The 14,481-nt window shown below is 22.8% G+C and overlaps 7 protein-coding genes across 7 annotated transcripts; 6 read left to right on the forward strand and 1 right to left on the reverse strand.

The window, feature by feature from the left end:
- Nucleotides 1-193: 193 nt before the first annotated feature.
- DICPUDRAFT_159445 (uncharacterized protein) lies at nucleotides 194-1,017 on the forward strand (the record flags this gene model as incomplete). Its single annotated transcript, XM_003294400.1, has 2 exons — nucleotides 194-877; nucleotides 955-1,017. 2 exons carry the CDS (start codon nucleotides 194-196, stop codon nucleotides 1,015-1,017), a joined length of 747 nt encoding a protein of 248 aa, XP_003294448.1.
- A 184-nt stretch (nucleotides 1,018-1,201) lies between these two features.
- On the forward strand, nucleotides 1,202-1,388 carry DICPUDRAFT_159446 (uncharacterized protein; the record flags this gene model as incomplete). The annotated part of the gene is made up of 2 exons (XM_003294401.1): nucleotides 1,202-1,209; nucleotides 1,232-1,388. 2 exons carry the CDS (start codon nucleotides 1,202-1,204, stop codon nucleotides 1,386-1,388), a joined length of 165 nt encoding a protein of 54 aa, XP_003294449.1.
- Nucleotides 1,389-4,037: 2,649 nt separating this feature from the next.
- On the forward strand, nucleotides 4,038-5,252 carry DICPUDRAFT_43460 (uncharacterized protein; the record flags this gene model as incomplete). Its single annotated transcript, XM_003294402.1, has 1 exon — nucleotides 4,038-5,252. The coding sequence occupies one exon, from the start codon at nucleotides 4,038-4,040 to the stop codon at nucleotides 5,250-5,252; it is 1,215 nt and encodes a 404-aa protein (XP_003294450.1).
- A 949-nt stretch (nucleotides 5,253-6,201) lies between these two features.
- On the forward strand, nucleotides 6,202-6,954 carry DICPUDRAFT_84927 (uncharacterized protein; the record flags this gene model as incomplete). Its single annotated transcript, XM_003294403.1, has 2 exons — nucleotides 6,202-6,409; nucleotides 6,476-6,954. The coding sequence occupies 2 exons, from the start codon at nucleotides 6,202-6,204 to the stop codon at nucleotides 6,952-6,954; spliced, it is 687 nt and encodes a 228-aa protein (XP_003294451.1).
- A 177-nt stretch (nucleotides 6,955-7,131) lies between these two features.
- DICPUDRAFT_43457 (uncharacterized protein) lies at nucleotides 7,132-10,615 on the reverse strand (the record flags this gene model as incomplete). The annotated part of the gene is made up of 6 exons (XM_003294406.1): nucleotides 7,132-7,842; nucleotides 7,916-9,293; nucleotides 9,375-9,778; nucleotides 9,859-10,087; nucleotides 10,160-10,307; nucleotides 10,582-10,615. 6 exons carry the CDS (start codon nucleotides 10,613-10,615, stop codon nucleotides 7,132-7,134), a joined length of 2,904 nt encoding a protein of 967 aa, XP_003294454.1.
- Nucleotides 10,616-11,791: 1,176 nt separating this feature from the next.
- Nucleotides 11,792-12,663, forward strand: DICPUDRAFT_159452 (uncharacterized protein; the record flags this gene model as incomplete). The annotated part of the gene is made up of 4 exons (XM_003294404.1): nucleotides 11,792-11,960; nucleotides 12,028-12,239; nucleotides 12,310-12,501; nucleotides 12,577-12,663. The coding sequence occupies 4 exons, from the start codon at nucleotides 11,792-11,794 to the stop codon at nucleotides 12,661-12,663; spliced, it is 660 nt and encodes a 219-aa protein (XP_003294452.1).
- A 588-nt stretch (nucleotides 12,664-13,251) lies between these two features.
- On the forward strand, nucleotides 13,252-14,218 carry DICPUDRAFT_51529 (40S ribosomal protein S29). The gene is made up of 3 exons (XM_003294405.1): nucleotides 13,252-13,264; nucleotides 13,870-14,036; nucleotides 14,137-14,218. The coding sequence occupies exons 2-3, from the start codon at nucleotides 13,878-13,880 to the stop codon at nucleotides 14,143-14,145; spliced, it is 168 nt and encodes a 55-aa protein (XP_003294453.1). The 5' UTR covers nucleotides 13,252-13,264; nucleotides 13,870-13,877; the 3' UTR covers nucleotides 14,146-14,218.
- The last annotated feature ends 263 nt before the right edge of the window (nucleotides 14,219-14,481 follow it).

A 14,481-nucleotide genomic window follows, 5' to 3' on the forward strand; every position in this document is an offset into this window, starting at 1 on the left:
TTCCGCATTCAGAAACATATATTGTTGTTCCGAATATCATAATAGTCAAGATAATTCTGGTCGTTCTTCAGTAGCTCAAGAAATTTTAAGTCATTCCCCAACACAATTTCTTGAAAAACACCATGCCCCAAAGGAACCATCTCAATCAGAAAAGGTATTTCCATATTCACCATTCGACCATACCAGAGAAAGAATGGATAAAGAAAAATTAGAAAAAGAAAATATGGAAATATTAAAATGGGAACAACAAAAAGAAAAGGAATATATGGAATTAAAAAGAGAAACCCAAGAAAAAGAACGTATTGAAAAATTAGAAAAAGAAAGAAAAGAAAGAGAACATATAGAATCTTTGGAAAGACAAAGATTAATAAAAGAAAGACTAGAAAAAGAAATTAAAGAACGTAGAGAAGCTTTTGAAAAGAAAAGAATAGAAAAAGAAAGAGAAAAAAAAGAAAAAGAACAAAAAGAAAGAGAAAAAAAAGAAAGAGAGGAATTAGAACGTACCCAAACAATATTAAAAGAAACATTACAAAGAGCAATCGAAAGGGTACGTTTAGAAGATTTAGAAAGAGAAAGATTAGAAAGAGAAGAAAGAGAAGAAAGAGAAAGAGAACAACAATTAAGAGAACAACAAGAGAGAGAAGAAAGAGAAAAACAAGAAAGAGAACAACAACAACAAAGAGAACAACAAGAAAGAGAAGAAGCAGAACGTAGAGAAAACCAAGATCCTTGCACTATTTGTATGGACAGAATTGAACCAAGCCAACTTGCAGCAATCGATTGTAACCACATGTTTTGTTACGATTGCATTATGGAATGGTCTTATCGTCGTGATAACACCTGTCCAAATTGTAGAGCTCCATTCTTTTCAGTAAGAGTTAGTAACTCATACCATATTTTATACATAATAAATAAAATATATATATATTAATTTAATTTATTATTTAATTGTAGAGAGTCAATGGTTCAATAAACGAAGCCAATATAGAGCAAGGTGATCAACGTCCACAAATTTAAATAATGATGATGCAAATTCCAACGAACCCAATATCGATTTGGAATTGTTTGACCAAATGGATATCGAATAGATTTCCATTACCGTTTCAAATGGTAATTATTAGATTTCATGAATATGTATCAAGAATTAGCTGGCCACTAATTCTATGATTACATGGACATAAATCAATAAAAAACCATCCATATGGAAACGTATTTATTAATAAATCAAAAGGTTAAACTGCAAACATCATCATTGGACAACATTCTCATCGTTTTCAACATTATCAGTACAATTTATCGCAATAGCTTCAACTCTACAAAATAACGTTCTCAAGGTTCCATTAACAAGTTCTCCTCATATTGTAACTATAATATTAATATTTACTTAAATATTATTAAATTTGAATATAAATGAAACTAATATTTTATTTTAATTTTTATATAGTATAATTATTATCCTTTCTCTCTCAGTATTATCAGGTTCTTTCTCCAGTTTAACAATGTTCTTTCTTTAATGTCAATAATAGGGCATTCAGGTAACTATAGTGTTTATAATAATTATTATATTTAAATATAAAAGAAACTAATATTTTATTTTTAATTCTTATATAGTTAATTTATAATTCTTTCTCTCACAGTTTATTTATAATTCTTTCTCTCCTCGGCATTATCAGGTTTTTTCTCTTCAGTACAACCATGTTCTTTCTTTAGTGTCAACAATAGGGCATTTATATAATAATGGTAACTATAGTGTTTATAAATACATAAATTAAATTTGAATATAAAATATACTAATATTTAATTCATATTTAGTTTAATTCATTCTCTTTCAAGATTCACGTTCTATCTAAGTCTACATTAGGAAATTCATTATTTTAAGGTAACTATAATATTTCATAATTATTATTAAATTTGAATATAAAAGAAACTAATATCTAATTTTAATACTTATTTAGTTCAGATTCAATTCTTTCTTTTTCAGTTTCAATACGTTATTTATATCAAGTAATTATTCATACATTGGGGTTTCCATATATTCCATTATATCGCGGTTCAGTATTTTCTTATAATTGTAGTTTTCAAGTAATTCATCAAACACTGGGGTTTTTTTCAGGTCACTCATCAAACATTTGAGGTTCAGTATTTTCTTTTTAATAGGAGTTACCAAGTCCTTCATCAAACATTGATATATTCTTTCTAATTGGAGTTTTCAAGTCATTCATCATACATTGGGGTTCCATATATTCTATTAAATTGGGGGTTCGATATATTCTTTCTAATTGGGTTTTCAAGTCACTCATCATACATTGGGGTTCAACATTTTCTTTTTAAATGTGGTTTTCGAGTCATTCATTAAACATTGGTTGTTTTTCAAGTATTTCATCATACATTGTGGGTTTATTTAGTCATTCAAACGCTGTGGTTTTTTCAAATCGTTCATCATATATTGGGGTTGTTTTTCAATTATTTCATCATTCATTGTGGGTTTATTAAGTTATTCAAACGCTGTGGTTTTCAATTCGTCAAACATTGTGGGTTTTAATTCGTCAAACATTTTGGGTTTTTTTAATTCATCAAACGCTGTAGTTTTTTCAAATCGTTCATCATATACTGGGTTTTAGATTATTCTTTTAAATGGGTTTTTATGTCATTTATAAAGCATTGGGGGTTTTTTTAAGTCACCCATTATTCATTGGGGTTTACTTTATTCTTATAAATTGTGGTTTTCAGGGTCATTCATCATTCATCGGGGTATTTGTACTTTAAAGGTATTTATAAAGTTAATATTTATAATTATTATTATATTTGAATATAAAAGAATCTAATATTTAATTTTAAAATTTATTAAGATTCAAATTCTTTCTATTTCAACACATAGCAATATAAATACAAATAATAATGAAAATAAAATGATAATAATATAAATAATAATCTATATTCCATGACATTGATGAAAATATAAATAATTCATCATCCATAGACATATATAATAATATAAATATTTATAAAAATAATAATCAACTAATATGTATACAGTGTTAATAACCATAATATAGAATTAGATATGGATTATAATAATATCGATACATGGAAATGGACCATGTTGAAAATAACAATAATATAAATAATAATAATAGAAACTCAACAATATTATAATTTAGAATTTACAAAAACGAAATTTCAATTCTAAAATCTATTTACTCTGAATTAATTGCATTTTTCCTATAAAGTTTATTTTCAACAATGGGTTATTTTATCATCATTTATCAATTAAATACCATCTACAAAAACAATTAACACTGATGTACTTTATAATTAATGTCATTTGGTCACAGATCCGGGTCAAATATCATCATCAATTTTATCATTTATTATTAATATATAGAATTAAAAATTCTCCAAGTTAATTTTCTATTCATTATCAAAATTTAATTTTAATGCTTTTTTAAATTTTTTAATAAAATAAATTTTTATTGTTTTTTAATATTTAAAAACTATGGTAAATTTTTTAATAAAATATATTTTTATTGTTTTTTATTTAAAAACTATGGTAAATTTTTTCTATCTTGTGAAGTTTGGTGAATAAATTGTAAAATTAGGGGTTTGTTTTTATAAAAAATTTGTGGGTTAGCAAATAACTATTTAGTTGTCTATTAAAAAAAAAAAACATATTATTTTAAAGTATTAGTTATTTTTTAAGAAAAAATTAATATTAATATCGAAATATATTTATTTTTTATTTTTTTTATAAAACTATTAATATTTGTAAATTCCAAAATTTTTTATGAGAAAAAAATAATAAAAAAAAAAGATTACATTTTAGAGAAAAAAATAAAAAAAATTTTTTTGGGGTTATTTATGAATTAAATTTTTTTTTTTTATGTTTTATAAAAATTTTATTTATTATATTATGTAAAGATAAAAATAATAAAACTAAAACTATAAATATAAAACTATTAAAAAAAATATAAAATTACGATATAAAAATGGAAATTATTAACGATTTAAAAGAAAAATTAGAAATTAATTCGTCAAGTATGGAAGGTGCAACTGATAATAGTAATAATAATTTCGAACAAAATTTAGTTGAAATTGGCGACGAAGAAGGCAGAGATTATTTAAATGAATCAGGTAGACCATTAGCATATTTTCATCAAATCTCCAATTTAGAAGCCATTGAAGGTGCAGATATTATCGAAATTGCTACAGTATTGGGTTGGAGAGTTATTGTCAAAAAAGGGTTATATAAAATTGGAGATTCAGTAGTTTATGTAGAAATTGACTCGTTGTTACCATCATGGCCATATTTTGTTTCAGATGGCTTGGATAAAAAGAGTTTTAAAATCAAAACTATTAAACTTAGAGGTCAAATATCACAAGGGTATTGCATCCCAGTTAAAGAATTATTAAACCATCCAAATAAAAAAGTATCACCAATATACCACAGTGAACGTTTTGATGAAATTATTGAACTTAAAGACGAAACTACAGGAAAAACTATTCCAATTGAACTTGGCTACAACTTAACCGAGTTTATTGGTATCAAAAAGATTGAAGAATATGTACCAACTATAAGAACTGGCCCAAATAAAACAAAAATCTACACTTTTCCATCATTCATAAAGAAAACCGATCAAGGAAGAATTCAAAATTTATTGCACTATTTTGATACACATAAAGATAAGGAATTTGAAGTAACTGAAAAATTAGAAGGTTCCTCCATCACTGTATATAGATATAAGGACAAAAACGGTATTTGCTCAAGAAATTATCAATTAGAAAAAGTAGAACCATCCACAGATATTCATCAAGCCATTATCGAAGATTTAGATTTAATAAATAAATTAATAGAATCCAATTTAAACATTGCTATTCAAGGTGAAATCATTGGTCCAAAAATCCAAGGTAACATTTACGCTTTAAAAAAACACCATTATAAAATTTTCGATATTTATTTAATCGAAAAAGACCGTTATGCAACATACGACGAAAGAATCGAATTATTACAAAAACTAGGTTTAACTATGAAAGATCATGGTGCCCCAATTTTATTTAAATCCTTCTCACTCAATGGTAAAACTCTTAAAGATATTTTGGAATTAGCCGATGGTTTCTCACAATTAAAAGAATCAAAACCAAAAGTACTTCGTGAAGGTTTAGTATTCAAATCATTATCAACTCATAACGATGTATCTCCATATGTCGTTTCCTTTAAAGCAATTTCAAATCAATATTTATTAAAAAAGAAATAAAACAAAATATAAAACTATTTATTGCTATATTATTATTCATAAAAAACAAACTTTTTTTTTTTCTTTTTTTTTTATTTTTTTTATACTATATTATGCAAACAATGCAAATAAAAATACGATAGTTATAAAATGTAACTTTTACTGCTGCTGATATTTTTGGTGTTGCTGTAGTTGTTATTTTTTATATTGTTTTATTTTATAATAAAATTATTGGAAAATAACCCTATATTCTTACTTTTTTATTTCAAATTATTATTTGAATCAAGATACAAATTTTTATTGTAATTTTATGGGTTTTTAATTTAATAGTTTATATATATTAAAATAACAACAGTTAGTAACCCTTCAAAATTGAAAATAGTGAAAACTCAGTAATAATAAAAAAAATTTAGGGTGTTAGTTTATTTGTATGTCTGTTTTTTATTTGTGTGTGGGAAAAAATTAAATTTTTTGAATTTGGGGGGAAAAAAACTTTTAAAAAACATGCATACATAAACAAAATAGATTCTAGTAAAATATATTATAAAAAACAAAGAATTTGACAACAAAGAAAAAAATGATAAAGTTTAATACTTTTTTTTATCTTGATTTTATTTTTGTAAAAAAGAATGTACTAAAATAGTAAACACCACCTTATTCATAAAAGGTGATTGTTTTTCATTTCTATAAATAGGTATTTTTATTATTATCAGTATGTGTTATAATAAAGTAAGGTAATTGTTTTATATTTTATTTATTTTAATTTTTTTTTTATAATATTTTATTTATTTCATTACACCAAAATTTTTTATTTTTTTTTATATTTAAATTTTTTTTTTATATTTGACTTACTACAAAAGTTAAATAAACAGTAAAACTAACCCATTACAACTATATAATATTTTAATAGCAGTGTAGAATATATTTAAAATTAAAATAAATAAAAATAATATAAATTTTAATAAAAACAATGCATACATACGAATCTTATTTAGGCAAAAAACCAATAACAATAAATGTGTTAGGTGATCCAAAAGTTGGAAAAAGCTCACTATTGTACTCCCTATTCAACCAAGACTATAACCCAAACATTAAATTTAATAACAATAATATATGGTCCAATTCATATACCTTTTGTTTTGGAAATATTAAATTTGAATTAAAGTTTGAAGAAACAAGTAAGCATTATAACTTTTTAAAACTTTTAAAAAATCTATTTTCATGATACTAATTTTTTTTTATAGATGGCACAATAATAACATTTAATGAAATTCAAAAATATGACGCTTTAATATTCCTCTATTCATTGACTGATAAAAATTCATTTTTAAATTTAAATTATTTTTTGGATCTTTACAAATCCGAATATTTCCAAGGTAGAGATGTTCCAGTCATAATTGCCGGTACCAAATTAGATGCTCCAAATCAAATTATACCATGTTTAAAAGAAATAAAATCATTAAAAATACCATATTATGATATTAACTCTTCCGATATTGATTCAATTCATAATTTATTACATATGCTATTACAACCCCTTGCAAAAAGAGAAGAATTAATTATTAAAAAAAATGAAAGAATATTAAGAAATATAGATAAATCGCAAAGAGCATTATCAAAAAAGAAATATTTAACATCACCCACTGCATCATTAGTAAATATTTTTTCCAAAATAACTAATGGTTCAAAAAAAATAGAAAAAGAAAAACCATTAAATTTTTAAAACAATAAAAAACATTAAATTAATTTTTGTATTACTAAACTATGTTTTATATTTAATATGTATTAATATTTTGTTATTATTTAATTTATTATTTTATTTTTATTATAATTTAAAATATATATTATATAATTTTATTATTATTATTTATTTATTTATTTATTTATTTATTTATTTATATTATTTCTTTCCCATTACTAATGATTTAGGATCTATAGGTGAAGAACTACTACGAGTTCTTGTTAATAATTGCTCTTTAATTTTTGAAATGGGTGTCACTATTGATTCAGTGGTTAATGGACTATTTGGTGATTGTTGTTGAATTTTTGGTGATGATGAAGATTGGAGTGGAGGGGATGAGGATGAGGATGGTGAGCCGGCAACTGCAGCATTCGATAATGAGGAAGATGATGAATTGGATGATTCTGATGATGATGGTACTTGTGGTTGTTGTTGTGGGGGTATATTTCTTTTACTGTCCCATTCATCTCTATTTCTATTATATTCTTTGCTGATCTCTAATAACTCGGAATAAAACTCACTTGTGGTTGGTCTTGCCGATGATTCTTTTAAGAGAGTTTTGGTGATTAAATCTGCTAATGACTTTGGTGTTCCTGCTGGTATGGTTGGTCTTACATCTTTTTTAGCTGATGAAATTAAAATCTGGTAATCAAATTTCAAATGTGGATACTCTTGATATGGGAATTGATGTGAACCTTTAATACAACGATATGTCATCTCCCAAAGAATCATACCCATTGAATAGACATCTGATTTTGTGGTATACTTGTTACCAAAATAAACCTCTGGTGCAACATATGCATATGTACCTCTTAATTTACCAAGTGTTTCTAAATTTGAACCAGTATCAAATCTACTGAGACCAAAATCCTAAATATAAATGATAAATTAAATTAATATTCTATTTTTGTTTTGTTTTCTTTCTAAAAATTACAATACATACACAAATTTTAACGGTCCAATCGCCTGTAACTAATAAATTTAAACTTTTAAGATCTCTATGTAAAACTTGTGGTGTCCAATCATGAAGTGACTGTAAAGAGCTAACAGCTTGAAGACCCAAGTGGAAGAAATTATCCCAAGTGAATTGAGTGGTATCCTCTTTTAAAATATGATATAAACTACCTTTAGCACAATATTCCATAACTATACAAAGCTTATCTTTGATACCAGCACCGAAAAAATATACAACACCAGGTGCTTTAAGTGAACTAACAATTTGAAACTCTTTTTTAAATTCTGCAATATCTTTTTGATCGGTAAATGATTTTAAAACTTTAATTGCAACCTCTTGACCCTTATAAGTACCCTTATAAACTTTACCGCTTGCACCTGTACCTAGTAATACATTATACTTCAAATTACTTTCATCTATAACCCAACTATCTGAATCTAAATTAATATGTTTTAAAGCTGATAAATCTGAAACATTTAAATTTGGACCTTGTTCTGTAGTAACAGTAGTAATATTTGTAGTTGTAGTTGTTGAAGTTGTAGTTGATGCTGCTTCCTCAACTTCACCTGCTTTAGTGGTGGTTGTAGTAGTGGTTGTAATTATTGATGATGTTGTTGTTGTTGTTTTAACATTATTATCAACTATATTATTATTATTATTATTATTATTATTATTATTATTATTATTATTGCTATTATTTATTATACTATTATTACTTTTATTTATCTCTGTATTTTTTAAACTATTTAAATCCTTATTACTTTTATTTACTATATTATTATTTTGATTACTATTTATATTACCATTAACAACTCCACTACTATTATTTAAATTACCACTACTTTTATTTAATGTACTATTTGATCTTATAAAATTTTTCAAATTTGAATTACTCGTATTTCTTATATCTACACTATTTTCACTGCTGTTACTACCAACGCTATCACCCAAAATTTGATTTGATGAAGTTGATCTAAGAGATGAGTTGGATGAAGTTGATGATGGATCTTTCATTTTTCTTATTGCTCTTAATAATTTTGTTTTTTGACCAGATAATAGCTTAAAACTATCTAATGTACCTTCATCGATATCTGTAATAACATCCATATAGATTTCATTTTGAATAAAAACTGGTAATAAACTCTCCAACTCTAAACTGTTAAGCCAATCACTAATATCTAAAACTTGTTGAATTTTATTGCTAATTGATGTGTGTCCTAATGACTTTGATAACTCTATTGGACTCATTGGTGGAGCCCCACCAACTATTCTAAAATCTGCACCATTTAAAATTAAAAATCTAACAAAATCCATTTTACCCACTTTAATTGAATAATGTAAAGGAGTTTCACCAATTTTAGTTTGACTAAAGTAAATAATATAACATTAGTACACAATAAAATATAGAATATAGAGTTATAATATTATAATTAATTCAAATACTTACTGATTAATTCTTGAACCTCTTTGTATTAATTGATCAATAATTGTTGATTTTTGTAATGTAGCTAAGCATGCTTTATGGAGTGGAATTTCACCCAATTGATTTTCATCATTAACACCACAACCCCTATCGATTAATTTATTTACAACCTCTTCGCAATTATTAAATGAAATACATTTCCATGCAAAGAAATGTAAGGGTGAATTTCCATTTTGATCTTTAACTGTAATCTTTAAATCTGAACCTCTTAGTAAAGTATTAATTAACGGTATACTATTTGATGATACTGCTAAATGAATAGCTGGTGTTCCTTCGCTATCCTGTACTGAATAATCCAATTTAGATTTAATTATCATTTGTTCAATTGCATTTAAATCTATATCTTTAATTGCCTTAATTAATGGTTTCTGAAAAAAAAAAAAAAAAAAGGTGGTTGGTTAATATTAAAAAAAAAAACCATTTTTTAAAAAATAATTTATCTGCTTACCTCTACTGGTTGGGATCTATCTTTATCAAATCTTATTTTTAATTTAATATCACCACTAACTTTATCATCCGGTTTCATTGGTGACAATGTATACCATTTAACTGTATCCACTATATATTCTGAAATTTGGGTCATTGAAATATTTAATAAACCCATTCTATCATCACTACTAAATCTATCCCAATCATAAACTTCAACTGTAATTGATTGTAGATTTGAATCAACATTACTGTAATAATAATATATGATGTGTTAGTAACTTTATTTAATTATAATTTAACTGTTAAGCAATGTTACATACAAATCGAATGAATTATCAGCCTCCCATCTTGGAAATAATGTATGTCTAACTGCTCTTGTTTTTTTCTTTTTATCTCCGACCAATATAACACAATATGGATCCGATTGGCCATCACTATCCATTGGAATTAAATTTCTACCTTCAAGAACTGTATTTATAAAAATTTTATTAATAATCTTTTTTATAAAATTTGATTTTAAAAAATATGGTGGTATTGAATGTGGGTTGTGTGTGTGTGTTTTTTATTATTATTTTTTTTTTTCTGTGATAACCCTTAAAAAAAAAAAAAAAAAGAAATTTTTAAAGTATGTAGATACATAGTTTAATTTATTTATTTATTTATTTATTTTATTTTTATTTTAATTTTAATTTTAATTTTTATTTTAATTTTATTTATAAAACTAAAAAATAATGAAACAAACCCTCAATATGAATTGAACCTATTTTTCGTGCCATTTTATAATCTTTTAAAAGAAAAACAAATGGTTTTTATTTTGTATTATTTATAATTTATTGTATTTGTTTAAAGTCTACTGCTGACCTGGATTTAATTAATTGAGTTTTATTTATTCTTCCAAAAAAAAAAAAAAAATGTTTCACTTTTTTTTTTTTTGTTGTAAATTTTGATTATATAAAATTTAAATTTATTTAATATTATTGTTGTTATTGCACTATATACTAATGTTATTTATATCTTCTTTAAAAAAAATTTTACAATTTATTTAAATTTTATAATATTAAAAAAAAAAATTAAAAAAATTTAAAAAAAAAAAAATATTTTTAAAAAAAATTTAAAAAAAAAAAAAAAAAAAAAAAAAAAAAGAAAAAAAAAAAAAAAAAATTTTCTCTTTAAAATTGTTTGGTTGGAAATTTGGGTTATAAAAAATTGGGACCCCCACAACCCCCCTTAAATTCCTTTCTTTTCCCCAAAATGGTTATTAAAATTTCCCCATTTTGAAAAAAATTTTCCCATTTTTTTAAATTTTTTTATTTTAAAAAAAAAAATTAAAAAAATTTAAAAAAAAAAAAATTTTTTTTAAAAAAATTTTAAAAAAAAAAAAAAAAAAAAAAAAAAAAAGAAAAAAAAAAAAAAAAAAATTCTCTTTAAAATTGTTTTGATTGTGTTAACATTAAAAAAAAAGATTTGGACCACAACACACCTACTTAAATTACTTTCATTTTCACTAAATTGTTATTATAATTTCATCAATTTGTGTATAATTAATACAAAATTATCTTTTTTTAAAAAAAAAAAATAAAAATAAAAATAAAATTATAAATTTTTTTATTTTTTTTTTTTTTATTTTTTTTTAAAATTTTTTTATTTTCCTAAAATTACATACAAATCACTATTATTTTTATCTAGATTAAATTTAGAATTACCTTTGGATTATTATAATCATAACAATTATTTTTATTATTTTTATTATTTTTATAAACATTGCGCATATAAATAATAAATAACAAATATAAATTTAAATTAAATTATAAAATAATAAAATAATAAAATAATAGTTTAAAACAATAATAAACTGCACACATACGCACATATACATATACATATATACATAAACACATAAACACATAAACACATAAAATACAAATAAACATAAATATATATACACATATAAAATGACAACTAGTCCAGAAGAAGAATCAATCGAGTTACAACAACCACAACAACCAAAAAGAAGAAATAGAATCGGTACAAAGAATAAAGAACTCTATAATTGGGATCCAATAGAATATGAACAAAATGAAAGTAGTTTTGCAACACAAGAATATATACAAGATAGAATTAGTATGTTTACATTTTAAACAAAATATTACATAATACAATAAAATACTTATATATTTATTTATTTTAGGAAAAGATGAATGCAATACAAACTATGTATTATCAATGCCTTCAAATCATGATATAAATTTATGGCAATATGAACAAATTAGACAATTTACATTAGAACTTAATCACTTTACAGCTTTATTTAAAGATTTTTGCAATCAAACTACATGCCCATCAATGAAAGCAACTGATGATTGGTTATTTTTATGTGCATCTCATAAACAAACCCAAGAGGTAAATAATAAAATATATTCAATACGATTTAACCTATTATTAATATTTAAATTAATATTTTATTTTACAGTGTTCAGCTATAGACTATATTATTCATACATTAGATTCTACATCAGCAATATTAAACAGCGATAAACATTTTCCAAAAAGAATTGAAATCCCAGCCACATCAATCAAACATTTTCAATCAATATGTAGAAGATTATATAGAATTTTTGCACACGCCTTTTACCATCACAGAGAACTTTATAACGATTTTGAAGTATGAAAATAATTTATTATATAATAAAAAATACAAATTCAAACACTAATATTTTTTTTTTTTAAATTAAAAAAGTCTAAAACCAACCTCCATAAAAGATTTTGCAAGTTTTGTTTACAATCAAATCTATTACCAAAATCAGCAATTTTAGTAAAAGAATAAATATATAGTTTATAAAAAATGTAGTAAAAGAGTCAGTGTAAGAAAAAATAAAATAAAAAAATGTATAATAGAAAATTATATTATTTAATTTAAAAAAAAAAAAAAAAGATCAAATTTGTTTTATTTTATTTATTTTGTTTTATTAATTTTATTTATTTTATTTTATTTTATTTTATTTTATTTTATTTTATTTTATTTTATTTTATTTTATTTTATTTATTTTATTTCAATTTATTTATTTCAATTTATTTATTTTATTTTATTTATTTTATTTTATTGGTGTTTATTTAAATTTATTGTTTAATCATGGTCATATGTAATTATTTAATTTAATTAAATATTAAAACTAAAAATAAAAATAAAATATTTGACATGACTCAAAAAAATCTGATGAAAAAAGACGAATTTTTGTGTGGTGCCTCAATCTATTTACATAACTGTGTAAAAAAATTTTACGAAAATCTTTGTAAAAAAAAATTTCTATGAGACAAAAAGCCCAATTTTTTTAAATTTTTTTTAAATTTTTTTTCATTTTTTAAATAATATTTTCAATTTTTTTATTTTTTTTTTTTCTCTCTTTTTCGTTAGCAGCACATATAAAGTGAGTAGATAGATATATAATAACTTTTGGTTTATCTATCACATATTATTTAAATAATATGATAAAAAAAAAAAAAAAAAGGAAATTTTAAAGTATAAAAATTAATTTGGAAGAGATGTTATGTTAGATAATGGAAAAAAATAAAAAAAATAAAAACACATCATACACAGAACAGATAAAAAAAAAACCGATTTTTTTTTTTTTTAGGGCAACAGCAATGATGTAACAGATAATAGTTTATATTTAATGGTTAATCAAATTTTAATGGAATATGAAAAATATTTTAATAAAAACAACACAAAAAAATAAATAAATAAAAAATAAAAGACAAACAAAAAAAAAAAAGTTTATAAATAAATTATAGGGATACAGATAATATTTTAGTGATAAATAAATACAGCAAATAAACAATAATAATAATAATAATAATAATAATCAGAAAAAATATAAAAACCAACAGTAACATGACATTCTACCAAAATACTTTTTTTTTAAAATTTTTTATTTTTTTTTTTTTTCGAAAGCCATAGGTTTTTTTTTTCAATTTTTAAAAAACTAAAATTCTAATTTTTTATTTTATTTTTTAAAAAAACCTTTTACATCAGAATCAAACATGGCTAGAGAATTATGGTTAACTCACCCAAGAACTTTTGGTCCAGGTTCACGTACCTGTCGTACCTGTGGTAACCACCATGGTATCATCAGAAAGTATGGTCTTATGATGTGCAGACGTTGTTTCCGTTCAAACGCTGAAGCCATCGGTTTCAACAAAGTATGTGTTATTATTATTATTATTTTTTTATAAAAATATATTGATTTACTAATTATTTTTTTTCTCTTTTTCTTTTTTCTTTTTTTTCTCTTTACCTCAGTACCGTTAAACTTCAAATATTTTTAAATAAAAAGGAAACTTTAAAAAGCCACAAAAAAAAAAAAAAACAATATATTATATAATATTTATACGAAATCGTAAAAATTATTATTTTTCTTTATTCTTTTATTTTTGTTTATTTTATTTTTATTTATCTTTGCTTTATTTCAATTTATTTTATTTCTATGTATTTTATTTCAACTTTTTTTTTTAATATTTTTCGTATTGTCTTTTGGCCATTTATGGTTCGATATCCATGAAGTTATTGAAAGTTGTAAAAAGAATTTTATATTTAAAATTATTTAGAAAATAATTAGAAATATTTTAAATGACTAATAATACCAAA

Source organism: Dictyostelium purpureum, assembly GCF_000190715.1.
Source record: "Dictyostelium purpureum unplaced genomic scaffold DICPUscaffold_562, whole genome shotgun sequence".
Classification (NCBI taxonomy): Eukaryota; Evosea; class Eumycetozoa; order Dictyosteliales; family Dictyosteliaceae; genus Dictyostelium; species Dictyostelium purpureum.